Source organism: Ochlerotatus camptorhynchus, unplaced genomic scaffold (genome assembly GCF_037179485.1).
Source record: "Ochlerotatus camptorhynchus isolate MF236.1 unplaced genomic scaffold, CSIRO-AGI_Acam_v1.1 ptg000209l, whole genome shotgun sequence".
Taxonomy (NCBI): Eukaryota; Metazoa; Arthropoda; class Insecta; order Diptera; family Culicidae; genus Ochlerotatus; species Ochlerotatus camptorhynchus.
In genome coordinates, this window is record NW_027040699.1 from 4344525 (window position 1) to 4372466 (window position 27942).

At 41.2% G+C, this 27942-nt stretch overlaps 3 protein-coding genes across 5 annotated transcripts; 1 reads left to right on the forward strand and 2 right to left on the reverse strand.

Annotated features, from left to right (window-relative positions):
* Positions 1–718: 718 nt before the first annotated feature.
* On the reverse strand, positions 719–13019 carry Clc (clathrin light chain). 3 transcript variants are annotated; one of them, XM_065224303.1, is made up of 5 exons: positions 12762–13019; positions 11921–12082; positions 11471–11503; positions 11085–11274; positions 719–1752 (listed from the first exon to the last, which is right to left on the reverse strand). In XM_065224303.1, exons 1-5 carry the CDS (start codon positions 12931–12933, stop codon positions 1569–1571), a joined length of 741 nt encoding a protein of 246 aa, XP_065080375.1. In that variant the 5' UTR covers positions 12934–13019; the 3' UTR covers positions 719–1568. The 3 variants fall into 3 exon arrangements, with proteins under 3 accessions (XP_065080375.1, XP_065080378.1, XP_065080376.1); XM_065224306.1 differs by lacking the exon at positions 11921–12082; XM_065224304.1 differs by lacking the exon at positions 11471–11503.
* Positions 13020–16971: 3952 nt separating this feature from the next.
* On the reverse strand, positions 16972–17684 carry LOC135703090 (DPH4 homolog). Its single transcript, XM_065224200.1, has 2 exons — positions 17604–17684; positions 16972–17489 (listed from the first exon to the last, which is right to left on the reverse strand). Exon 2 carries the CDS (start codon positions 17452–17454, stop codon positions 16972–16974), a length of 483 nt encoding a protein of 160 aa, XP_065080272.1. The 5' UTR covers positions 17455–17489; positions 17604–17684.
* Positions 17648–20400, forward strand: LOC135703089 (NHL repeat-containing protein 2). The gene is made up of 2 exons (XM_065224198.1): positions 17648–19309; positions 19371–20400. Exons 1-2 carry the CDS (start codon positions 17663–17665, stop codon positions 20145–20147), a joined length of 2424 nt encoding a protein of 807 aa, XP_065080270.1. The 5' UTR covers positions 17648–17662; the 3' UTR covers positions 20148–20400.
* Positions 20401–27942: the final 7542 nt, after the last annotated feature.

Genomic DNA, 27942 nt, shown 5'->3' on the forward strand with positions numbered 1-27942 from the left:
AACAAAAAAAAAATACTACAACTAACTAGTTCCGGCTTTTAAACTTAGAAAAGCAATATATTATTCTTATCTACTTAGGAATTTGATAAGTCTCCAGTCATTTTAGCAATACCGCAGCAAGAACCATCAACAACTGGTTCATGAAAAGAAAAAAAATACATTATTCTTCACATTTCACACAAATTTCACTCAGTGTCGTTTGATTGAAGTTTTTCGTTAAAACAATGATCAATATCCCTATTTTTACGACATTCAAATTATAGGTGTTAATGGTAAGAATCTCCGGTCGATGTGTTATGCCATTTGCTAGTACAGAACACCGGTTGAATCTCTTTTTCGAAATTTTAAAATGAGTATAGTATGTGATTAAAAGTATGCACACACAACACGATTTGAGATACAAATAAAAAAATGTTAAACTAGTGAAAAAAAAACACCATTTTATATGTAAAGTTGCTGCATTTTTTGTTGTTTTGTTTTTTGGAACTTCAATGATACGGCGCAGACAGAAATAAAGGAACTAAATGTAATCGCTACGATAAAACAAATTTTACATTGTCGTGCATCATTGATTAGCTTGTATATTGAAATAACCGAAACTTATTACCAGTGCATTATTAAAACAGTTTGATCCAACCGTAATGGAAGAATATAAATTTCATCGTTTAACGTATTAGGTAAAGGAAAAGGGTGATATTTTCGAATAAATCTGAATGTATTTGCATTTTTCAAACAAGTTTATTTTATCGCGTGTAGCACTTTATCATGTTTGCTTAGTTACAATAACCAATAGATTTAGTACTACTTTGTCGGCATTATTTTATCTACTCTGAATGGAAAGTTTAGCTTGACACTTTTATTTACCGTTTTCAAACTTTTAATTTTCTCTACGCCGAAGAAAACAGTCGAAACTTAATGAGCCAGTAAATGCACCCGGTCCAAACGGAAAAAAATAATAATAATGAAATTTAGGAAACAATACAACACAAAGGAAAACTTTTTAAACTAATACAAAATTCATATTATATATATATATAAGTCATAAGTCGTTGCAAATTCAGCAACCGAGGCATGAACTTTTGCGGAATGGTTTGGAGTTTGCAAACGAGAATTACAAAAAAAAAACAAAGAAACCCGGAAAGTATTTATCTACCTTTCTACTAATAATATTTAGTGATTAATAGGAGCAATTTTATCGAGTAGCCGGTAACAGCAGCAAAAGCAAAAGTATTTATTCGAATCACGTAATCAAAAGGACACTGTTCTCAAGCAAATAATTGTAATCGCAAAACAAACAAAGCACGAAAAGTCTACTAAAAACCGTATAATCAATAAAGAGTTTTCAAGTAGAGCAAGCCCAACCTGTCTCTTGATTTGTTGTATTTCCACCCTTTAGGTATCATATAAGTATTTTAATACATAATCAGCATTTTGTCTAGTATAATTTGTCTTCTTACGGGATAAATGATGGATCTACTGTAACCGCTCCACTCCCCCTCCTCTCCTGCTATGTGTAATTACGTGTAATCTAACTGTTCAATTTCTAAATGGCAGCCAAGCTGCTTAATTTAAACCTTCTTGCTGGTCGAGATCGGGTTCTGCTTCAGCTGCAGAATGATGGACCGCATCCGGGAAATGTCCTTGCTGGACTTGTTCGTCTTCGGATTAAAGTCGCACAGCCTGGCGATGCGTTCCCACTCGGTGCCGGGTTCGATCTCGTCCGTCTCGGCCACGAACTGCTTTTCGGCGTTTCTGCGGGTTGCGGTTGCGTGCAAAGTGGAGGATTGTTGGGAACGGAAGAACAGTTGCGTTAGTTATATCTCGGCAAGGGTAAAGGGTATGAAAAGCAGAGAGAACACACAGCAATATCCCGGGTGCAGAAATTTGGATACTTAAGGGAGATTTAAAGAAAAGAAAAACATCATTACACAAGCAAAGATCTATATATATACAGCGGTAGAATAAGAACGAATGAAGACGGAATCAGTTCTGGACCAAACTGGGTTTGCTATATCGAAATCGCTTGACGACTTCACGGCCACTGCTCCTCGAATGGCACATTTTTCTTTTCCTAAACCTAATAAATGGCCGATCTTTTTCAATCTTTTGCAATCCCCCTTAACCTTCAGATGACATTTCTAAACAAAACGGAAAATTAATTCCGCTATCAATGAAATCGATGTGATTACTGATTTTGCATTCATATACTTTTAACAGAATACGGCCCTAGCGCAAATGGTTAGCATCCGTGCTTCTCCACTTGAGCATAAATCTCACCCCGGGCAAGTCACGAATGACCTAAAATGTTAGTTCAACGACAGATGAACTTAAATTAAATTTTAAACAAGACGTTAACAGCAGAACTTCAAGTTTAGTTGCTTTCATTTAAAAAGTTTTGACTGCATAATGAAAGCACAATATGACTAATCAAGAACAACATGTGAAAACAAACCTTCTTATGCCCTTTTCTCGCCACCTATATGATACCAACACAAACCATCATCATCATCGGGTAGGGGAATCTTTACCCTTCCCGATGATGTTGTTGGTTTGCCTAGGCGACCCTCGGTTGGCGAGAAAAGGGCCTACAAAGGTTTGCTTACAAAAAGCTTGTATGCCCTTTTCATATGTGGATCTTGTAGGGTAGGATGGTGCAAAACGCACCGTTTAAGCAAAATCGTCAATTGCTGGCGAATGGAAGCTAAAATCAAGAAGAAAGTAATGGCGTTTGGTTCATTACCATGTTTTCTACAAAGATCGAGTGATTTAGAACTACAAAAGGATAATTTTCCATGACTTTCAAGGTATTTTTTAAATTGCTTCCAAAATGATAGCGGGGCAAAACGCCTGATTCATGATGCAATATGCACCACAACATTGGGACAAGACGCACGACAACAATGGCCAAAACGCACCACAACATTGGGGTAAAATGCACCCAATGGTAAACAAACCATAACCCCTGCAAGTAGATAATGCAAAGGGATGCGGTATTTCAAATGATTATTTCTTTATGTTAAATCAGAAATAAGGTATCAAAATCTCAATAGAATGTTAAACTGTGATTCATCAAGTAAAATATCTAAAAAATATACGAAACGTAAATTTGTTAATTTTTTTTGTGATATATGATGTTAAAAGCTTAATTTACAGTCGATGATTTTAACAACTATGTCCTGTTTTGCACAAAATGCAATTTTTTAAGGAATCAGCAGGTCAATACATGATTTTATGATCAAGAATTATTTGTGAAACCTCCAGTTGAAAACAATCACAAACCGTTACCCGGAAAATGCATCTGAGGAAAAGTTATCGCTGTTTTTCTATAAGTGGGCATTTTACCCCAGGGGTGCATTATGGGCTGTTCTCCCTTAATATTGTTTTCATTATGATAGGAACAGCAAACATTAATATCGATTAGCTTTCATTTTGTTAACTGAATTTGCTCGGGATACGCTCATTGATTTTCCATTTGTGAATTTGGTTCCAAACATCAACAAACCATCGTTGTTTATTTATTTATTTATTTTTCTTTATTTTAGAGATTTTTAGCCGAAGGCTAGTTCATTTCTAATCGCTGTTTATGGCTTGTTGTAGTTTGGAACCAGTTATGTAAGGTAGACGATTGTTCGTATTTCACAGTCACCTCCCCCTTGATGATATCTTACACTCAAAATAATCGACACGTTGTTGTTCCGTGAAAAATCACGTAGTGTATCTCATTTTCCTTTGCTGTCAATTTTACGTGGCCCAAGTAAACTCTACATGAGACCACTTATATGTGAACCGAAACTCCTTTCGAAATCGTAAGATTTTTTAATGACGTTTACGTGAATTACACATACACAGATTCTACGTTCGTTTCACGTAAACCCTAAGTGATTTTCACGTCTGAAAAAATAAATGAGTGAGTCACTCATAGTGCTATACAATATGGCGCTAGTTCATTGTGCATGTTTACATGCCATTGAAATCCAAATTGGTTTGGTCTTTACTGAGACAATTTCGAGTTGTAAGTATAATTAATTAAAATTTTACAAAGAGATTAATTTAGTTTGTTTTCTATTTATGTATGTCAATTAAGAAATAAATAATACATTTTATTTAAATCGAATCGGAATTAAATAATGAGTTCGAATCACTATGCATTTTATCGGAAGAATCACGTAACTTCTACGTGATAATCCAGTGACGATGAAGCTCACTGAATTGAGTACCTCTATATGAGAATCACGTAAGTCTTACGTGAAAAATGCGATGGAAAAAATCTATGTGTGTTTTCACGTAGCATTGATGTGAGGATTATTTTGAGTGAGATACGAATATCAAGCTAAAAGAACTCATCAGCTACAATTATAACCAAACCATGGTGAGCTTGAGTTTTATGATTTTCGCTTTACAACCGAACGCTACCCGACACTACCGTCACTATTGGTAGCAGTAGCTTCAACCGGTGGCAACTTCGATTTTAAATTGGCTCACTACTTGACTAGCCTATTGGTCCCAAGCAAACGATTAACGTATCCCATTCTAGCCGAAATTCTAGTACTACACTATGTTTGTTTTGATTTGCTATGAAAGTTTGACAGATAAAATGAGGGGTTCATGGATTTTCCTATGTTTCGAGGGGTGTATCGATTAGCTTGGGACCGAAGATAGTACCACAGCTGAGCCAAACAGTTGAGCACGTTTCTACTAGTCTTAGAGTTTGAAATTCGTCTTGGAAATCTCGTTTGTAGTGTATATTCGAGGCTTTTCTGAACATTATCCACTCAAGTCCGAACTTGTTCTGGATGTGTCACGAGTGTGTAACTCTGATGAAATGTGCCAAATTGAAAACAACAGTCTCGTCGTTTGGAAGCGCAAACAACTCTATTGCCGAGAGGCAAGAAATTGCAGAAGGGGGAACCCGGCGTAATGGTTAACATCCATACCTTACTTACATACATACCACTCACGCCAAAGTAACGAGTTCAAATCTCACCCCGGACAAGTCACGAATGACCCATGAGTGTTAAAGTGACTATAATAAAAAATAAATAAAAGAAATTGCACGTGGTGAGATCAGAAAGGAAATGGCCATACAAGGACAGCAAATTGCTCAGTTGACAAGACGAATCGCGTCATCCTCTGCGGCAAGTCTGGATTCTGGAAATAACATCCGTCAACCCCCATTGAAACGTCGCCGTGAATGAAGCCCTGCTGACTAGCAAACCACTTGTTGGTGGTACTAAAGCGGTGACTGATACTGGTGTTTGGACTATTCCTGAGCCTGCTGAGTTGTACCATAGAGGTAACTCTAAGACGGTCCCGAAGAAACGTACTTAACTTTTTGGCTCTCTGGTCTATCTTCGGTCCCAAGCTAATCGATTCACCCCTCGAAACATAGGAAAATCCACTAACCCCTCATTTTATCTGTCAAATTTAATTGTACTGGCTATACTGGTGGTACTGGCTATACCTTTCCCGTATTCATCCTAGCGTGAAACCGGAATCAATTGAGAAGCTGGTCAAAACTAGCGCTCCGTGCGAAGAACCGGCAAAGGTTGTGCCACTTGTGAAAAAGGGATCCGATACAAGTCGTATGAGCTTTATTTCGTTTAAGGTCGGAATGGTTCCAAAACTACGCGAAGTAGTTTTGAGTTCGGATACTTGACCAGAGGGGATTTTGTTCCGCGAATTCGAGGACACAAGTTCAAAAAAAAAAGGTGGTTGCCTCGTTTGAACACGCCGATCATTACAATTTCTCCTATTCCGGGTCCTTCGCTTTCCAAGTTGCATGCAGCGTTGCACAATCGAAGCTGGATGAAGTCGATTTTATTCCCAATTCCTGTAAACCAGAACGCACTGCCTGTCGCACCCATGGGGGACCTCGTTCCGCTCGATCCGGTCACGCACGCTGTTTCCAGTCATCATAGTCGTTCTGGCCCTGCGGTAGAGTGTGGCGGTGAGGTCCCCCAACCTTCACGTTCAGACAAGTATGCTTCCATCAGCAACAGGTATTTGCGAGAGTATTTGTCTGATAAGTTTTCGAGTTCCAGTGTTACGCCTCTAGATACCAAACTTCACGCCCGGTTTTACTATTGGAAGCTCCTGGTTCCTCTATGTAGTCCAGTGCCGCTGATTTCTGCCAGCGCTCATCACAGTCGTCCCGGACCAGTGACAGCTTGCGTTAACAGGCAAGTACAAATGTGATCAAGACAGTTCTTCACCTGATATGCCTTCAAGTTACAGCACGTCTTCCATTTTCAATGTTACTTATTCCAATCCTGAACAACACGGTCTGCAGTCCACCGATGACGGCATACTTCATAACACCGATTCTGAATATACTGCACCGAATCGTAGCTGCCACGTTTCTTCCCAGCCCAGAACGCATTGCCTGCCACCCCTTGGAAGCCCCTAAGCCTCTCAACGCAGTCGTGTTTACTGATTCCTGCCACCGTAGTCGTTCTTCACCACCGACTGTACCTCACCTTTCCGATTGCCAACACAAATTGCCGATTGACTTGTGGTGTATTATCAAAATGTTCGTGGCCTGCGACTTATTCTTGACTACAGTTGAGTCCAACTACAATGCAATAGTTCTTACCGAGACCAGGGGCAGGATGATCGAATTTACTCAGCACAATTATTTGGCAGTAGGTTCTCAGTTTTTCGCAATGACCGTAGCCGGATGAACAGTGCCAAATCACGTGGTGATGGCGTCTTGATTGCGGTTTTCAAACGACTGAACTGTTGCCTCGATCCTGCTCCGGTCAGTACTTTTCTTGAGCAGTTATGGGTGAAGATTACGACGCCACACACTGCACCTTCCTCCTGACCGTAAATCTAATGTGAGCTGCGTTGAGAACCATACCGGTTCCTTTGGTGCTGTATTGTCCCGATTACATCACAACGATCTAGCTCTGCTATTTGGCGACTACAACCAGTCTGGGCTTGTTTGGAATATTTCCGCGAATGATCATCCAACCATAGACATTCTTCGGTCGTACATGACTATGAGGAAGAGGAGACAACTGGCTTCTTTTTGTCTTTGACGTGTTCTTCTTCTCTCGCGGAAACGACCGTGCAAAAACTATTTTATTATGGGCGACGCAGTCGACTGTCAAAATACAAGAAAATAGATTCCCTGTCGTAAAATTCTCGCGTTTCTATACGTTCGCCCGACCAATCAGGCGCGGGTTCGCATTTGACAGAACATAGGTTCATAAAAGTCCCCCTATGGTCTCCTCTTCCTCTTAGGTACATGCCTGCTTCCTGCTGTGCTCTTTTGGATGGTTTCAGCCTGCATGGTTTAATGCAAATTAATTCTGTACCAAACAGAAACTCTCGGCTGCTTGATCTTGTGTTGGTGAACGAAGCCGCCGCACTAGAGTACATTGTCGCCGAGGCATCCGAACCTCTGATACATCATAACGCCGATCATCTAGCGTTGGAAGCATTCATCAATCGATCAGCTCCTGTTCTCTATGAAGACATCGTTGATGTACAAAGCCTGGACCTGGACTTTCGTAGAACTAACTACGTTGCATTGAATCACTTACTGGCCCAGGTAGATTGACAGTCGCTTGACTTGTGTTCGTCCAATGATGAAGTCGTTAACTATTTCGGCGAAGATGTGAGCCGATTAATAATAGGATGTGTGCCTCTGAGGAGACCTGCATGATCTAATGCTCGATTACAACACTTGAAGCGCACGCAAATACAGCCAGTCCCGCAATCCATTCACCAAGCGATTATTTTCGTTAGCAAGTAATGGCTACCGAATGTACAACCCTTTTCAAAAAGGAAAGATGATGGTCTACCGGTTGAGATTCATCTAAGCGATACAAAAGCCAACACTTCTTTAGAAAAATGTAACCTCCTGTCTGAGCATTTCAAGAGTGTTTTCAACGACTCAACGGCATCGTTAAGCCAAGTTGCTGAAGGAATCAGAGATACTCCCAGTGACGCGTTCAGCTTTGATATTTTCACGGTCACATTGGATCTCGTCGACTCTGCCATCCAGAAGCTGAAATTCTCGAACGCTGTTGGGCCTGACAGCATTGCATCGCCCATATTCAAAATATGTTTCATTACAACAAGGTGTAGGTATTTCCTTCTCGTTGTAAATATTCGTTCATGTTCCCGATTTTCAAGAAAGGAGACAAGCGAAATATCGAGAATTACCGAGGAATTCACTGTGCCTGCTCGAAAGTATTCGAGATAATCATCAGCGACGCTTTATTTGCTAGCTGTAGAAACTACATTTCTCCTGACCAACATGGTTTCCACCCCAAACGTTCGGTCTTAACAAACCTCGCTCCTTTCAATTCCCTGTGCCTACGGAATATGGAGGCAGGAGCACAGGTGGACGTCGTATACACGGAACTCAATGCTGCTTTCGACCGGGTTGATCATGCCATCCTACTTGCCAAACTCGAGAAGCACGGTGTCTCTCAAGGACTCACTCGTTGGGTTGAATCGTATCTTACCAATCGAGCGGCCGCTGCTATTCTCGATATTCATTAACGAAATTGGTTCGATACTTCCAACTGGCTGCCGGTCATTCTATGCAGACGATGTCAAGATGTACGTAGTTGTGCGATGCTTCACTGATAGCTTGCGGTTGCAGCACCTGATCGAAGAGTGGTGCTCTAAGAATTTTTTCACGTTGAGTGTTCAACAATGCAATATCATCACTTTCCATCGCAAGCTAAAACCTATTGCATTCAATTATACGATCGATAACCAACCTCTGCAGCGTGTGGACAACGTTTGTGATCTAGAAATAACACTTGATTCTGCTTTGACATTTGAGCTACATTATACGGATCACAGGCAACTCGGATTCATCTCTGATGAGTTTCAGGAGCCTACCCAAGGGACTGGCACGCAGCCATCTTTTTGTAGGCAGCATAAAAAAGTTAAAACAATTGTTATTAATAGAGATCCTACCTGCCTGACAGCTCTAGACTGTTCTTTAGTGCGATCGATCTTGGAATGTAGTAGTATGGTGTCCGTATGAAACGATTTGGATAGCGAGGAAATTCGTTCGTTACGCTCTTCGCAACCCTCCTTGGCATGATCCAACGAACCTTACACCATACGATGATCGTTACCAACTCCTGGGTATTGACACTCTTGAACGTAAGCGGAAGATTAACCAGGCAGATATTGCAGCAAAAGTGCTAAGCGAAATCGACTCTGCCGGGATTTTGGTTGAATTCGAAATCTATGCACCTGAACGAGTTCTAAGATCGATGAGTTTCCTGCATCTCGGACCCCGAGCAGCTAATTACGGATTACATGATCCAATAGGTTCATGTCTGCACGTTTCAATGAATTCTATGCTTTTTTCGACTTCAACAGCGCAGCGGAAACCTTTCGTCACCGGATTCAATGTAGTCTGCTGGATAGGTGACGACTTTCAATTAACAAATTGTTACAACACGATGAGTAGCTGTCCATTTAATGTACATCTGATGAATTTTGCTACCTGCTTCCTTTTTTTTGTTCCCGATCAACTCTGATATGACGGCCTCGACTTGACTGATTCAAGGACAACTCCATGCCATAGGACGACATTAATTTTTATAATTGTTCTGTTTTTGTGTCCTTTTTACATTGTTCCCTGTATGTCGAAAACCTATGGCGTTTTTACGCCTATTTGCGCAAATATTTGCCCCATCAATCTTCATGTAGACAACCAAAGTCCGATGGAGAGAATAATAAATAAATAAATAAATAAACTATTATAAACAAAACTTTGGTAGTTCGGTTGGCCCTTTCGGAACCGATATTCGCAGTGGGCTCTCTTATCTGTTTGTCTTGATCAAACTTAATAACCTCTGATTGTCCTCAACATGTCGCTGTATGAAGGGCCAAAAACGGATTGGGTAGATCGATAGGCAAAGTCGCCTATACGCATCTACGGAACAGTAAAGAATCTCCTTCCAGCAACTTGATCAGCCAATTGGTCAAAAAGATAAGCTCCCAAACAGGGAGATGCACCAATGAGTGGGGAGAAGAGCCCACCCTTTATCCACGAAATGTTATCAACAGGGAGTTGGCATTCCCACTCTCCCCGTCCAATTCGCTTCAATCGGGTGAAAGAACCGAAATTCGTTTGCAATTCGAAATCGCCCCAAACTTCACCGTCTTCAGAATGTCACACACGGTTTCGCCACCAGTCATTCTGTTGATGTGCACCCAAAGACACTCACTTTGGCGCTGTTGATGGTAACAATGTAAACGTTTTTTCAATGAGCTTTTCTTACGAATGTATGTGAGACTGTATAGGTACACCAAATCGAACAAATCACATCTTTACAATGGTGTTATGATATGTTATTACACGGTCGAAAACGCATAGGTACACATGATTACACCGGACTAAGTAGATTCAACAAATGACAATGTTTAACCTTTCTCCTTCCCCAACCTTAATCGAATCGAAATGGAACTTGCTACCAAAATGAAAACAAACAACAAGGAAAGGAACAGAAGGGCCAAATACAGGTGCAACGATTACTCTAGAATTCTACTGATGATGCGGGGGGGAAAGTAATCTACAACTGAGTAGTTATTCATCGAATCGCAGATAGGTGACCCGAATACCAAAATACAGAGAAAAAAATTTGCTATCTAACAGACTGAGCCGAAGCTGCACTGTGCTACTACTTGGTTACTTACTTGGCCGATTCCCTGATCGGTTCAGTCATATGAGAGAGAAGAGAAGGATAATCACGAGAAGGAAACATAATTAGCAGCGACACAATTAGAGAGATAGAGATAAAAAGAGAAAAACGATAATACAAAGAGGAAGTTTTTACAATCAGATAAGGATAACGAATACATTTTGGCAGTTTTAGAAACAACAATTAAATAGGAAATATTAACGATAGCTTGTGTACAGGTTACAGCGCTGCAAACCAAAATGCCATCAACCACTTTTAGAAGAAACTTGGCCGCAGAGAAAAAAACAGTACTTGGAGCACTTTTCGCGCTTATCCGAAACAATAGCAATACTATTCAGAATGGCTTTTTTTCGTGAAACAAAGGGGCTTTCGATTAGCCGCGATGGAAAGAACCACACTCACCTATTAGCGGCCTTGGTCTTGGAGATTGCTTCCTCGTGGTGTTTGTACCAATCTTCGAGTTCCTTGCGGGCCTGCTCACGCAGTTCTTCCCTCTTGCGTTCTTCCTCGCGGTCCTTCTCCTCGAGGCGAGCCTTCTGCTCCTCGCGCCACTTGCGGATTCGTTCTGGTTCCTCCGTCACTTGTTTCGGTACTGCAATGGGGACGGGACGTTATGCGAGAATATGTGGTTAATTTGAGGCTTTTTCACTGGCATATAGGAAAGTGTTTATGGAGAAAAGTTTAGATCTCGTTTCAGGTGCAAGAGAGAGAGAGAGAGACATAAATGGAAGCGTAAGAAATTGGGAGTAGAGAAATTAGGAATAGAGCAAAAAACAAAACTGTCTTACCTGTGTACCCTGAAAAATCATCATTAACATCTTCTATGGGATGAAGAAAAGAATTATGTTTATACAATTGTTGTTCAAAAACGGCTTAGTTTAGGAACTTAAAATACATCGAACAAACGTGGGACAAATGAAATAGACTATAAATAGAGAATTGATAAAAGGTAAGTACAATGACAACAGTCGCATGCAGTGTAACAACCATTTCAGTACTAACCGTTTCCCTCTTTGGATTATTAAAGAAAAACTACAATCGTATCTACATTTCGCTACTCGATTCAATGCGAGAACATTGAACGAAAATCATATTCTTTGTTAACAGATGGAAATGTGTTTGTTATTATGTCGATAAGTAGCTAGGTATATGCTAACCGATAGTGAGCCAAGAAAGTAAAATAGCAATCAAAAGGCATCTCTCACCAAACCCAGAGCCAATGCCTGCAAAATGTTTACCTTCGTTCGAGTTAATGGGACTATTAGAGAACAAAGCATCATTATTGCCGTCCAGGTCCGGTTCGGCTTTGACAGTGAAATCCGACAGTCCACCGGACGGGTCCGCATCGTTATTGATCATTTCGAAACTGCCGGTCGATTCGAACTCAAACCCCATGGGTTCTTGCGATGCACAAGCATTGTGGTCGTTCGATACGATTTCGGGGTGAGGTTGTTGGAGGTTGATTCGGTTGTAGTTGATGATGTTGTTGTGGTTGTGGTGGTGGTTTGTGGTGGTTAGTATTGTTTGTTGGCAAACCAAAGTCGAACCAAGGAAGAAGAGTAGGTACGCGATAAACAGAAAGAAGCAAAAAAAAAAGACTCGGTTAACAGAATCGATCCACCATGCTCGGCATATTGTTATAAAACATCAATAATTATGCTACAGTTGAAGAAATGTACATCTAAACAAAATATTTACAATAGAGACCTATGATCAATTCCAATCGCAAATTAAACTACACGAGTTTCGCTGAGGGCGTTTCTCAGCACTGATAAAGCTACTGATAGTGGAAGCTGGAAGCTACACCCAGAAGGCATGAAAACAATGAGCTTTGTACGATACAAAATTAATTGAATTAACCTAACGAAACCGCAATTATGTACATCATTCGATTATCGAATTAAACCGGAAAAGAAACTATGTACCAATAAAACAATAAAAGGGACAGTCGTCATCGTCCCGCTCGGTCCGACTAGCCGGCCTTGACAAAAACTTCGCGTATACAAAAGAAAACCACGGAGGTTCTGCAAGCTAACAATGATCGGATGATGACGATGACAATGATTAAAGAGCAAGTACCTGCTTTTGGTTGAGTCACGTCATCGTTGTCGACTCCGTTTCCCGTGGCTGCTGGCTGTGCCAGAGGAATTTCGTCCTCCAAGCCGGCGAGGGCGTTCTGCTCCCGGGCCAAAAACTCGGCCGCCGGATCAACCTCCGGTTGGTCGAAGTTTCCATCACCGAAAGCGTCCATTTTTCGATAGATTTTTTCCGTAAATTACACACAAAGCGAGCAGCGCACAAAACTGTTTCGATGGGGGAGTAGCTTTGGAGAAAATTTGCTGCTGATGACGGATTGCGATAATGCGATGTGAGCCACTGTTGGCTAAAAGAACATCGCAGAGATGGATTCTGCTCGATGTGCGAACCGTTCATCAGAACAAAATTTCTCGGTTAATTTTTTAATAGGTCCTATGACTGCAATCTTTAATTTAATCTTCGAACTTTTGTTTGTATCGATTTATCGGTTTGTATGCATTAATATTGCTCATCCACCGCTCAGTTCACGGAAGAACCAAGTTAATCGATTCTTTGAACGACAAATGAACAAAGGACCTATTCAACAAGGACTCCGAATTTGTTCACAAAGAAATGCAGTTGACCTCAAGGGGTAACTCACTCTGCCACCTTGTGTTTAACACTCCAAAAACACAGTTCGACACACTCCAAACACACTTCCACCAGAATTTTCTATTAATTCTGGCACCACTTCCATGACTGTTTACATTCGATCAAGCATTCGATTGTTATGTTTATAAACAGTAGTTTTACATCTACGACGAATTCATTCAGGCTGTGAACCATTTGCCGAGTTAAATTTAACTCGTGGTTAAAAGTGACATTTCGAAAGTTATTTCTTATGTTCGAAAATCCCCGTGCTGTCGATCGACCGGTTTTCGAGCCACGGTCGTCAAAATTTAACTTCTTGTATGTCAGAAGTAACCACGCTCGGATAGCAGGGTTAATCGATAACTTTTCATCTGTCAAATTTTAACCAAAAGTTAAAATAATCCACCAAATGGTTCAGAGCCTCAGAGAGATATACGAGAGATGGCTCAGAACGTGGCAGGGAAGGCAGCCAGTGGTGGACCTTCTCTCGAAAGCTTGTATGGGAGGCACGCGGATCGACCACATGAGTTTAGTTTCATGGAGGGGAAGATCCTGTGCATTCTGGATCTTGCGGATATTGTGCGAACAAATGGAATTAATCCGTTTTTAAAAGCACGTAAAAAAGCGCGAGTCAGGGCGCGAATTTATCTTGGGTCCGCCGAGGAACAAGACCGTCGTGAATTTGATGGTCACAAGGAAAAACTCTGAATGAAGGGCTTTTTCTATGTCAACTAATGAATGCGTTTGAGTATTGTGTGACAAGCACCTGGAACAGTTAAACAAAATCTGCCAGTTACTACCAGCTTTATTAAGCTTCCATATTAAATTTATATTTGTTAGAAAAGTCAACAACGCGCTAGGTACGAATTTATTGTTGTGTTTAGAGGCTTTGCCATAAGCCGAGGATGTAGTTTCTTAAATCTTCATCTTGATTAACCCACAAAACGCTACAAATGTTATGCTTCGTTGAAATGCCTGGCGGTGGTGGTGGAACGGAAGCCGATCCCGGTGGTACGGCCAACAATCAATACGAAACTGACGATTTTAAATTGGCTCATTACTTGACTAGCCTATTGGTCCCAAGCAAACGATTAACGTATCCCATTCTAGTCGAAATTCTAGTAATACGCAATGTTTGTTTTGATTCGCTTGAAAGTTTGACAGATAAAATGAGGGGTTATTGGTTTTTCCTATGTATCGAGGGGTGAATCAAAAAGTTGAGCACGTTATTTCGGGACCTTCTAGTCTTAGAGTTACCTCTATGGTACGGCTATCGGAACGTCGCCTTCGATCTTGATATTCACCGAATTCACATTGATTGAGCAGATTGTACAGCTTCTCAACCTTGTTCTCAACTGTTCGCAGGGTTGGTCCCGGATCGTCAATTTTCACCTTCACAATATCACAATGAATCTGAAACAAGTATTTAAACTACATTTTATGAGTCACGCTTGAATGCCACTCTTAAACGGCATAAAGTTTACCTTATTACGTGACGATTGATTCCACATTTGTTGAAGATTTCGTTGATGACGCTTCGGATCTGGTGGCTTTTAGCTTCATCCTTTAGGTTCACACTAGGTTTGCATGAGCACTGACACTCATGTATTTGTCCTGCCAATTCTCGAACTCCACATTTTTCGCTCCACCAAGAATTTTGTGTTAGACCCAAGGTTCGACCGTTCCCTGGACGCAATAATATTGATATTAGGCGCCCATTTCGTCTTTCTCCTGCAGTGAGAGGACCAATGCCCGTTTCAATTACAAATCTGCACATCTGCACAACAACAAAGGAGTTGCAGGAGGATATGCCATTATCAGCATTCTATTATGGGTGAGGATATGGTTGCCAGTAAATATATTTTTTTTTCGGTTGAAGTTTTGACAGCTCAGTTAACATGATGAAACACCCAGAAACACCTTCCGACACCCAAAAACACACATGAAACACAATAAACACAGACACAAGGTGGCAGAGTGGCTTACCCCCTGCAACTCTGTCTGTCTCTACCATTCTTTATTTTCGGGTTAATGTTCCTGCAGTGGAATAACCGTTTAATAAATGTATAATATTGTCTATTTTAAACGTTACTTCTCATGATAATCAAGCGTATACATCATCGCTGTTTAAGGAAGCAAAGATGTCCTTTTTTAAATCTTTATTTAAGAGATTTTTAGCAAAGATGTCCAATAAACGCTGAATAACAAAAAAAAAATGATCGAATAAAAGCTCTGTTACAACTCATGGAAGTCAAATAAAAGCTTCTGGAAATACCTTAATCAACACCATGTTGTGGTTGAATAAATTCTCCAGATTTGTGTGAACAAAGCCTGAACAGAAGGTATTATTAAAAATTGTACAAGTATTATTAAACATGCAGTTGAATAAAATCGTCATGAAGTCGTTTCTTCAATAGGCGAATGTTTGTTGGGTTGTTTTCACGTAGTTTTATCACATGATATGAAAGGCATCTATTAGTGGAAAGCGTTATTATCTTAAAATTGACGAAGATCCATATGAGACTGATATGTGATTATAGGCAGTATATCCAGTCCTATATAAGAAAGCATAAACGGTATGTGTGACCATTTATACATTTCATTTGACACATGATCTTCATTAACTTTTTGCAAGGCGTCTGATTATTAGTTGACTTATACATTTTATGAATAATCAGCTATGGAAATTTGCCAAAAGGTAAGGGGAATTCCTCGGGGAATTCTATCCGTGCAGGCTTATAGTCTGAACGTTGTATTACACCCCGTTCACACTACAACCCAATTTAAGGGGGTATTCCCGATCTTTTTTTTTCAAAAAATCAAATTTTTTTTTCACGTTTTTTTGTACTTTAGACTATATACTTTCATCCCCCCAAGCCGTTTTCCGATCAGCGAATTCGGTGTCCAGGCATAGCTGACTAATGGTAAGAACCCCCAAAATGGTTTTAACTAAAGTCAAAACTTTAAACGCGTTTTTCCCGAAACCACATTTTTTTTTATCGGGCGAAGATTTTTCTCAGAAACTGTAAGAGATATTGACTTGAATCTTTGCGCATTTTGTTCCTTATTAAATTCTTTGGAGCTTCTTCCACTTTCAGCCAAAAATATTAACATTTTACATTGTTTGAACCACCTTAAAGCTGCAAAAAAGCGGGCTAAAAATCGTCTGTTTTTTCATATGGCCGCCATTTTGTTAATTTGCAAGATTTTTTGCTGCCAACGGGAGAAGCTCCAGAGAATCTTATGCAGATTATTAATTTCATCACGAAATCTGTTTCAGATGAAGCCGTTCCACAGAAAAGTCTTCGCCCGTCCAGGCGTTTGCGGCGAACAGGGGTCTGTTTGCCGCCATTTTGTGACGTCAATAATGTCTTTTTTTTATGTCGAAAAAAATTTATTTGTAAACTTTAATGTTCAATAAACAAGAATCCCAAAGAGTTAGGCGCATTACTATTCATTTTCCTTGAAAAAAAATTAATTGAAAAACAGGCCGAAAAAAGGCAAAAGATTGGGAATACCCCCTTAAGTGATTTAACCCAGGACGAAGAGTTAACTCTTGAGCATGCAAATTAAACCGATTTTTATTTAAAAAAATAGTTTATTATAACAAACATAATATAATTCATTTGGCATTCACCTGAACCACCAGTGAACATTCATCACAACCAATGTAGCAACTCTCATCACCACCCAACCCTTCCGGTAGCACATATAGCCCCCCACACCGGCACGTGTGATAGTAGTAATCCTCTTCCTTCTCGTGTCTAAAATCCGCCCTCCGCAGCACCTCGTTCACAAAGTACTCTTCCCGACAGGTCCGTTGCATCAGTTCAGCATCGTACACCCGTCGGGCCTCCTCATCCCTCAGCACCTTCCATGCTTCGTCGATCCGAATGAAACGATTTCCTCGATCGTCATCGTTATCTTCGTCACTTTCAACGTCCTTTGGTTGAGCTCGGCTCACTTTATCCGGATGGAATCGAAGAGCCAACGATTGATACGAACGGCGAATTTCCTCCAGTGTTGCATCGGGTGCAACATTTAACGCCTGGTAGTGCGACATCTCCGATGATGAGGTGGATTCTGCGCTGTGTCGCTGAGACATCTTAATCGAATTCGATGTTTTCAGTTGCGTGTTTCCTAGGATTGAAAAATTAGTGAAATTTTCGTTGTGATTTTTGTCGGTAATAATAAATATCGGTAATAATCAATTATTGTTTGTAGTGAAATCTTGACCGATTGTGGTTTACTTACAGTTTGTGTATGTTGACTAAACTAAAACTTTCAACTTTCATTGCTATTAACCGTTGCACATGGTTGTGTTTTCGTTTCGGCTCTCGCTGCGCCGTTTGTTTACTACTAGCAGCAGCAGCAGCTTGACAGCGAGAAACGTCATCAGCAGTTACCGTCAGCATCATCATCATCATTGTCAAAATAAAACCTTCCAGAAATTCCTTCACGACTCCTCCCTGCTTCGAGCTCGAGCTTTACCGTTTCCTTTCCCGTTGACTCACCGTTTCCGTAAATCTTCCAAAATAGGTACCAGAATGAGCTCGTCGTCGCCGGAGACTGGGGACATGCTGGATGTCCTGGCCTATAACTGTAGCAAGCTGTCGACCGATCTATGGGAAGCGTCCGGACCGGGTGAGAAACGGAAGCTGGTGGCTGAGTATCTGAAGAGCGCCGATCGGGAAAGCAAGAGTATCAAGGACTTCAAGGAAGGATTGGATTGGTTCAACGTGACGGAACCGTTGTCCTTCGATGGGTGCCTACGTGGGAAGATAGTGGTGCTGGATTTCTTTACGTACTGTTGCATTAATTGTATGCACATTCTGCCGGATCTGAAACGTCTCGAGCATCTGTATTCCGTCGAGGATGGCCTGGTTGTGATTGGCGTCCATAGCGCCAAGTTCGAGAATGAAAAGGATTCGGCGAACATCTTGTCCGCCGTTCAGCGATATGAGATTAGTCACCCCGTGGTGAACGATAATGTTTCCTCAATGTGGAGGAATCTTCGTGTGCAATGCTGGCCGACCCTGATGATTCTGGGTCCTCGGGCGAATCCAATCTTTGTCGTCATGGGCGAAGGACACTTTGACGATCTGAAGCTGTACGTAAGCTCAGCGCTCAAGTTCTACAAGGACAAGGGAGCCATTCTGGATCATACGCTTCCGATCAACGTTGCAACGAATCTTATCGAAACGAGTCATTTGCAATTCCCAAGCAAGATTTGCTGCTCGTACCGTGGAGGCGAGAACAACGATAACCCGCTGTATGCAATTTCCGACTCTGGCAATCATCGGATCCTGGTCATCAACAACGACGGAATGATTCTTCACCGAATCGGAGGCAAAAAATCGGGATTCGTGGATGGAGATTTCCGAAAAGCCCGTTTTAACGCTCCCCAAGGTGTGGCATTTCTAAGTGATGAGATTTTTTTCGTAGCTGACAACGAAAATCACGCAGTTCGCAAGATTGACCTCAAGAATCGACAAGTTACGACCGTTGCCGGAAATGGGCAGCAAGGTTGCGATCGAATTGGTGGAAAAGTTGGCCGAGATCAGATCATTTCCTCTCCGTGGGATGTGGCCGTGTACCGCACTAGGGATTTGGACATGTCGTTCCATGCGGACGAATCGCAAACTCCTTTAAAGGATGTAGTTTTCATTGCGATGGCTGGAATCCATCAGATTTGGGCCCTGTTTCTGGAGGAAACGATCTGGTGGAAGTTTAAGAAATACTCAGCTGGCAGTTGTTTGGCCATTGCTGGAAATGGTAGGGAGGAGAATAGGAACAATTCTTATCCGAACAATGCGGCATTTGCTCAACCATCTGGATTGGCAATCAACAAGGATGGCAAGGAGCTGTACCTCGCTGATAGTGAGAGTTCCTCGATTCGAAAGATGTCATTGAGTGATGGGAAGGTGCTGGCCGTCGCTGGAGGTGATCGCAATCCATTGGTAAGCACTCGGATGGAGACATTGTTTGTAGCTCGTTAAATACTTGAAATCTCATTTGTAGGATCTATTTTCCTTCGGTGACGTCGACGGTAAGCAGTACGCTGCCAAGTTCCAACACCCTCTTGGAGTGGCATACAACCTGAAAGACAACTGCATCTACGTGACCGACACGTACAATCACAAGATCAAGAAGATTAATGCCAGCACCAACGTGGCAACGACTTGCGCCTTCCAGGAGGAAGGGAGCTCCGTTAAGCAATTCAACGAACCGGCCGGGCTTTGCCTAGACCCCTCCGGACGCTATCTCTACATTGCCGATACCAACAACCATCAGATTATGATTGCCGATTTGTCCGAAAATAGCATCCGTCCCCTGAAGGTCCGATTTAACAACGCCGAAGCCGATCACCTGGATAATCCCGGAGAAATTTACTCGTACGAAAACACTTTCAAAATCCTTCCCGACGGTGGAAAGGTTCTCCTAAAGCTCGAGTTCGGTTACCTGGAATCGAACGTTAAACTAACGCAAGGGGCACCGCAAAAGTGGTCCCTCTTGCTTCCGTCGGACAAGTGGCGCTGCGATACGATGAACGGCTCCATCAGTTCGCTGAACGACGGACTCAGTTTGACCGTAGTCGTCCCGAAGGGCACCGAGCAGCAGAAACCGGTTCAGGGCACGGTCAACTTCAAACTGAACCTCTGCGCCAACGACGTTTGCTTCCCGAAGGAGTTTGCCGTCGGATTGAGCTTTGCCTATGACGTTACCGGCGGATCCACGGTCAAGGGAAGCATGATGGTTCAGGTCGGACGGAAGAACGTTGTCGTGTCCAAAGAGTAGTAGCGTGGTGGATGGGGATGATCTAAACAAGGCAGCACAATCACTAGCGTACCAGTGTAGTAGTACTAGCGCGAACATGCATTTTCGACTTTTATGTTTTCGATGGACAGTTTATTAGTACTTTAACACGTCCCTTTGGACAAATAGGTACTATAAGAAATTAAGCTGAAGGTAACACTTTTTACAGATTTATGACTACATATACCTTACTAGGTACTAGTTTTTCGTTTGTTGTAACAGAATCAAAATATAGATAGCACTTATTATTGCATATAGGAGAAACGTGCAATCGGTTGTCCGAAATTCCAAGCAATCAAATCCGGCTGCATTTGTTTGGGAGTCAGATGATGGCATTGAGGGTTAATCTTTCTAGACGAGTCGCGGAACTGGTAAAACCAACTCTGCAGCTAGCACCGAAGCACCCTGATTTCTAAATAAAATCTAGTAACCCATGTTCTGATGTAATACATTTCTGTACAAACCTAGTCTTAATGCCATCAATTTTGAAATCTAATTTTGGAACGTTCGCCTCTTAATGGAGGTCTGAAATTCTTGTGTCAAAGGGACGATCAAGGATCATCCTCAGCACTCTGTTCTGAACGACCTGGATTTTGTTCCTGTGAGTCTGTGCACATGATTCCCACACCGGAGCTGCGTAGAGGATCGCAGGTGCTATAATTTGTGTGTAGACAGCCAGTTTGTTCACCCTTGAGAGGCGGGATCTGCGGCAAATCAGCGGATACAGACACCTAACCAAGGCGGGACACTTGACTACGATTTTCTCCACATGCGAGCGGAATAGGATCTTTTCGTCAAACAACATCCCACAATAGGTTTCTTCGGCGGACCACTCAACCCTTGTGCCATCCATGATTACAGTACAAGAGGGAGCCGGTTTTAGTTTGGGCGATTGCCGATGGAGGAACATGATTGTTTGTGTTTTGAAGGCATTGATTTTGATTTTCCACGTGGTGGCATAATCAGCAAAGGCGTCAAGGCATCGTTGGAGCTTGTTTGTTATTTCGCGAGGCATCCTACCCTTGACGGTTATTGCGGTATCATCTGCGAACAGGAAGAACACGCAAGCAACCGTCTCCGAGGGGAGGAATGTCAGAAGTGTAGATGTTGTAAAGCAAAGGTCCCAACAGACTTCCTTGCGGAACACCTGCTGGGATGGAGAACGTGTTTGAAAGGCAGCCATTCAACGATACCCTGAACGACCTTTGCTGGAGGTAGTTACGGGTGATTTTAACAAGATGCAAAGGAAAGTTGAAGTTACAAAGCTTGTATAAAAGCCTATTGTGCCAGACATTGTCAAACGCTTTCTCAACGTCTAACAATGCCATGGCTGTGGACTTGGATACATTCTTGTTACTTCGGATGTTATTGATCACCCGTACTAGCTGATGATTTGTGGAGTGCCCCTTCCTGAATCCGAACTGTGCCGGTAGGAGAATGTTGTGCTCCTAGACAAACTTGAGCAAAGAAGTGAGAATAAGTTTCTCGAGCAATTTTCCCAGCGCTGAAAGGCGGCTGATCGGTCTGTAGCTTGAAGCTAGCGTTAAGTCCTTGCCGGGTTTGCGGATAGGTATGATTTTCACTATATTCCAGATACTTGGATGATGATGATGATGGTCCCACCTCTTACCCCTACAAAGGTTTGAGCTGGACGATTTATCTTTAAGATAATTAAATATAAACATTTTAACCAGGTTAGCAAACAAAAACGAGCTGGTTACAGTTACAGATATAAATTCCCTCTAGACTTTACAGTTGCTTCACAGCAATATACATAAATGTGAAAAAGCTTAGGCGTCCACCTCTTAGTTCGCCTTTTTGTCCACCTAGAATATTCATAAGTATTACAAGCAATCAAGAGTTAATGAACAATCAACAAAGCATCCTATACACTAGCAACCCCGCAATGATGCTATTATAATTTTCAGCAATGTCAGGAATGCTCACGAACCCCCGACATTCAGCCAGAAAACTTAATACTAACTCAAAGTATCTTCCAAATAAGCTTCAAAGTTGCATTTTTTTTTATCAAATGTTAAATTCAGTCCTCTATATCCGTAATACGCGCGCGAGGCTCAAACCTTTGTAGACTACTACTTTTTTTTTTTAACTACTACTTTAATTCAAATATAAAAAAAAATCCATCATCACCATCGTGGCGAACAAAATAGTTTTTGCAGTGCTACAATAATTATTAAAAAGTCGTTATGACAGCTATCCATACAAAATAATCCGTTATAAATAACTTCGTCAAGATACATACTTCGTCCATTCATAAAAAAAAAAAAAAAAAAAATCACTGGATAACTGTTCAAAAGACAGTTTTAACGTGTGAAATACAATGTCTCTTGAATTCTGCTAATGTTGTTGCACGTTTAATATGTCTAGGCATCGAATTGAAAACATTTACTCCTTTAAAATACAATGAATTCTGTGAAGCGCAAGTCAAGAAATGTGGTGTTCTTATTTCATCCGCGTTTCTAGTATTATATCTATGAAAATCACTTCCTCTTTCAATTCGATCACACAAATATCGAGGCAGCAAACCATTTACTACTTTAAAAATGAACACCATAGTCAAATAAACTATTCTTTGCTTCACTGACAGCCATTTTAAAGCGTCCAGCATCAAAGTTGAGGAAGTGAATCTATTACATCTCAAAATCAAACGCATTATTTTATTCTGCAAACGCTGTAATCTCGATATTTGTGTTTCATTGGCTAGAAATAAAATGGATGGGCAAAAGTCTAGATGAGGAGAGATGATTGATTTGTATAGCTGTATTTTACTGGCAATAGTTAAATCGTTTTTCAGTCGACATAGAATTCCATACTTCTTGGCAATTTTCTTGATGACATTGTCAATGTGAGAGTTGAACTTAAGTTTGTCATCAATAATCACGCCAAGATATTTAATCTCCCGAACGCGATCAATAGCCTCATCATCAATTACCACGGAGACATTATCATTTACTCGGTTCCGCGAAATTACCATGAATTTAGTTTTACTTGTATTTAATTTCAACTGCTTACATTTCAACCATCTACTTAGAGAACGCAAATCTTCATTCAAATATGAGACGGCAACTTCTAAATCCTTAGCTGCAATGAATAACACAGTATCATCTGCAAAAAGATTAATGTCGCAAAATCGTAAAACGCGTCGCAAATCATTAATATACATAATAAATAAAAGAGGCCCTAATACACTTCCCTGGGGCACTCCAAGGTTATTCCCCACGGGACTGGAAACAGAATCATTAAAAACAGTCCGTTGAGTTCTGTCAGATAAATAGCTTTCAAACCATTTATAAGCAGTACTCGTAATTCCAAAGCGCTTGATTGTACTTAACAGTAAGGGCCTAGAAATTGTTTCAAAAGCGCGTTTCAGATCCAAAAAAACAGCAACAGTCGTATCTTTACGCTCCAAGTTGTCTTTCCACTTTGCTAACAACAAATTCAACGCAGTTTCACAGGAATGACCTTCCCGATATCCTGATTGTTCTGGTATCAACAAAGAGTTGCTATTCAAATACTCCAACAGCTGGCCTTTAACAACAAGTTCTAAAATTTTCTCTAATGTGTGCAACATGTTGATGGGACGAAACTCTTCGGCTTTAATCGTTCCAGCAACTTTTTGAATAGGAACCACTAAGGATTCCTTCCAAATTTGTGGCACATGTCCAGTCTGCAAAGATTCATTAATAAGGTCCAGCAAGATGTGGCCAATGACATGAAAGCAATCTTGAATAACTCTAGAATTAACATTATCTACTCCAGCCGATTTTCCTAATGAAAAGCAAATAACTCTAAGTTCATCTAAAGTAATTTGGTGAAAACCTTCAAATCTACAACTACTATTAACTGGCTGTTTTATTTCGTCAGGTTCATCGACCAATTCAATGGATTGATTAATCAATGAAACACTTTCGACAAAATAATCATTAAACATAGATGCAATTACTGGTTCTGACTGTTCTAATGTGCCATTAAAAGTTATGGACCGCGGTTTGCAATTACTAGGTTTTAATAAAGATTTCAAAATTTTCCATAACTCTTTGCTGTTGTTTTGATGCTGATCAATCTTCCTCTGGACATATTCACAACGAGTTTGTTTTATCGATTGTGAATATTTATTACGCGCGATTGTGTACCTATTCCAATGATTATCATTATTTGATCTGCAAAACTTTTTGTACCATTTGTCCCTCTTACGTTTAAGACGCAAAAGTTCCAAATTGTACCAGCTGTTCGAGTTTTTCAAAGAAACAAACTTTTGCTCAACTAATTGATTGGTACACGTTTTCAAAGTGTTAGTTAGAACAGCTGCAGATTCATCTAAATTACCGGCCGCGAATGGAAAATCCACGCTTCTCTCAACAAGATTTGAAACAGCCTGTTTCGAATATTTCCTCCAGCACTTCAATTTGACTAAGTCATCGTTATTATTGATATTATCTAATACATTAATCACTAAGGTCTCATGATCGGTTATTTTCAAATCAGCATCCGGAACTGAACAAATGGAATCAAAATTGGAATAAACGTGGTCAATTAAAGTTCTACTGTGCCTGGAAATACGCGTATACTCATCTACCGTTTGTTTTAAATTGAAAAAATCAGCTAAACGCTTCAAATGATTCGAATTATGGTTGTCACGCCAATTAATATTAAAATCACCAGCTAATATATTTAATTTACTTGAATCAAGGAATGTCTCTAGCCAGTTCTCTAAAACATCAACAAAACGCTGGTCACTAGAACTGGGAGAATGATACAAAACACCATAATTACCCATCTTCATGCCACGCACAACTGTAATGCCCAAGAACCAGTTACCATCGATAACTTCGTTGATTCGAAGGTCGAATTGAATTGATTCTTTGACATAAATAGCAACACCGCCAGTGTGTCTAGAATGTGATAAACAAGCAGCAACAATATATCCCGGAATACTATACTGATCAAAAGCTTCAGTTTCTACAATATGAGTTTCAGATAATAAAACTAAAAGAGGACGTTTTTCCTCAACAATCTGACGTAATGCTACGTAGTTTGTTGACAACCCCGCAATATTCAAATATAAAAAATCAAATTGATTCACATTCCTGGAACTTGGCTGCTATTTATTGAAACGCAAGCTGCTTTTCTTCTGTTCAAAAAGTCTTTTATAGAGCAAACATTCAGGACTAAATGCGGCATGGTTGACGTCCAAGTTCATTTTACGTTCTTTATTCATTTTCAAACAATTAACACATTTCAATACAGTTGACGTACACTCCGATGTTTTGTGTTGTTGGCTGCACCTAGAGCATCTTTCACAATTTTTGCAATCCATGCTCTTGTGCCCAAATTCTCCACATTTGAAACACCTCAATACATTAATCGCGGGAACTATAGAGCACCGATCAAACCCTACATTTACTTTTTTCGCGCATAACAAACATTTATACGTATCGAAATCGACTTCAATCACAACACTGAACTTGTTGTACGTGAAGCGTGGATTTTCAAACATGTTAACTACTTTTACATCATTTATAGCGATGTCTTCATTTTGACTTTTTAAATAGTCAATGAAGACATCGGAGGAATACTGATCGCTCATGCCCACTATTTTCAATCTCGGCACCGAAGTGGGAACAACAGCTCTATAGTTTTCACCCAGATTGCTTTCAATACCATTTTTGACATCACTTACATTTGCTCCTGTTGCACACTCAACAATAATGGAGCCATCTTTACCATTTCTAAAATTACTGATTTTGTGTGTTTTTGGATCCAACTGAGTTTTCAAAAACTTACGAGTGTCTTCGCAAGCTTGTTTGGACTCTTTCGGTTTAATCACAATGACCGGACGAGTCTTACGATTATCTTGTTTGTTACTGTTACTGTTATTTTTACTGTTACTGTTACTAACATGTTTACTTTTACTAGCACGACTGTCTCTTTTTACAACATCCGCAAAACTCGCATTTTCTTGAAAAACATCATCATTATCACTATTACTGATTACTAATTTACGTTTTTTGCGTCTGGTATTTTGGTCCGATTCCGACTGAATCGTCCTAGATACACTGCACTGATCATTCATTACCGCTAATTTGTTTTCCGCATCAATTTTAAAAAATGAACTTTTCATATTATCCAATTTCTCACAAATTAAATTTTCAAAACCATTTACATTTCGGCTTATATCTGCCATCCCGCTTTTAACCGCGATGTCTATCTGAGCAGCAATGTGATCTCGTATGCCAGTGATAGAGTCCGAGAGTTGAAAAACTTTCTTCATCTCTTCTTCTATCCTATTGACGCGCGAGATCAGATCATTCTGCTCGCCACAACACTGACCTGATAGACAGTTACCACATTTGAAAACAACATTAGCATTATCTGCTATTAGGCGCGCCGCAGTCTTAGTGAGTGCCGCACAATTGAAGTGGAACATTCCATTGCACGGACCTACACATGTGACTGGGAGCCCACTAATAGTAATAGACTCCTTGCAGACATTACACACATCCATATTACCACGCCAAATTAAACGCGCACACTGTTAGCAGTGGAACGTAGTGCAGTAGTTGAAGACAGCAGCCAGCAGAGAGTGAACCTTGATGCTGAGATTTTTCGACACTAGGTTGAATATTCCGTCGAACCCGGGGGCCTTCATGTTTTTGGTGCATTTGGTTCCATTGTGATTCTATCCTCCGGAGGGATAGCACAAGGGGAGGAATCAAGGTTGAGTACGCATTGCTCAATCTGAAATTCGAGCGGATTTTGGATGTTGAAGCCAACCGAGTGCGATTTGGCAATATGCTCACCAATCGCATTTGCTTTCTCCCTGAGGTGTGATTATGAGCCGATCGTCATCATATTCATCTTTGAGTGGTGGAATGGGTTTGGGGTGCGTCTTTAGGACCTTGGCAGCTTCCAGAATGGTCTGGAGCGGTCGTCCAGCTTCTGGACGAGCCGCCCGAAACTTTCGTTCCGGAGAGAGACCATTCTGAAAGCAATCTCCTTGTTAAGATCGGCCATTTCACGTTTCCTCGCTAGATCTCTGGTTCTTTGGAACTGGCGTCTACTTTTCTCAGGCGAATCAAGAGTTGGGTGTGGGAATCAATGGCAATAAACTTACCCCTCACAGGAACTCGTCGAACACATGCCTCGTCAGCCACGGTTATGGCTTGGTGGAGTCGCTCCAACGCTCGGTCGATGTCCTCCACGGTGTCAAGCGGCGGGTTGTCGGTGATGTGCATGTCTACCACGCGTCCAAACTGGGGTTACGCTATGGTAGTCCTTGCGCAGGCTTGAAGCAGGAGCCACGATGTAGCCCAGTTCAGCCACCACCGGTTGGTGGTCGGAGCTGAGTTCGTTCAAGGCTACCGGCTTGGACAAGCCGGTATTTGTCAGAAACAGGTCTAGCGTCGATAGGTTGCCCGCTGGTGAGATTAATGTTGGCTCGTCCGAAAACAAAACGGAGTACAGCCCATGCTGTGAGTGGTCAAACAGCAGACGACCGTTTTGGTTCTGCTGGTAGTTCCGCCAGGCCTCATTGCGAGCGTTTAGATCTCCTCCAACAACGAAGCGGGAACCGGTACGGGTGATGGTGGACAGGTTCTTCTTAAATTTAGCCGCTAGTCCGCTGCTGGTGGCACACTGTCGAGGGCAGTAGACGGCGATGAACTGGACGTATCCAGTCGACGACTTCACCTCCACACAAGGGCCTCGATGATAGAGGTGCGGATATGGGACAGACTGGGGTATTTTATCCCTTTCC

Coding starts and splice junctions, on each gene's coding strand:
- Clc (XM_065224303.1), bottom strand. CDS start 12,933: ATGGACGCTTTCGGTGATGGAAACTTCGACCAACCGGAGGTTGATCCG. Junction 11,504..11,920: donor TCCCATTAACTCGAACGAAG/GTAAACATTTTG, acceptor TTCATCCCATAG/AAGATGTTAATGATGATTTT. Junction 11,275..11,470: donor TGATTTTTCAGGGTACACAG/GTAAGACAGTTT, acceptor TCCCCATTGCAG/TACCGAAACAAGTGACGGAG.
- LOC135703090 (XM_065224200.1), bottom strand. CDS start 17,454: ATGTCTCAGCGACACAGCGCAGAATCCACCTCATCATCGGAGATGTCG.
- LOC135703089 (XM_065224198.1), top strand. CDS start 17,663: ATGGTTGTGTTTTCGTTTCGGCTCTCGCTGCGCCGTTTGTTTACTACT. Junction 19,310..19,370: donor GAGGTGATCGCAATCCATTG/GTAAGCACTCGG, acceptor TCTCATTTGTAG/GATCTATTTTCCTTCGGTGA.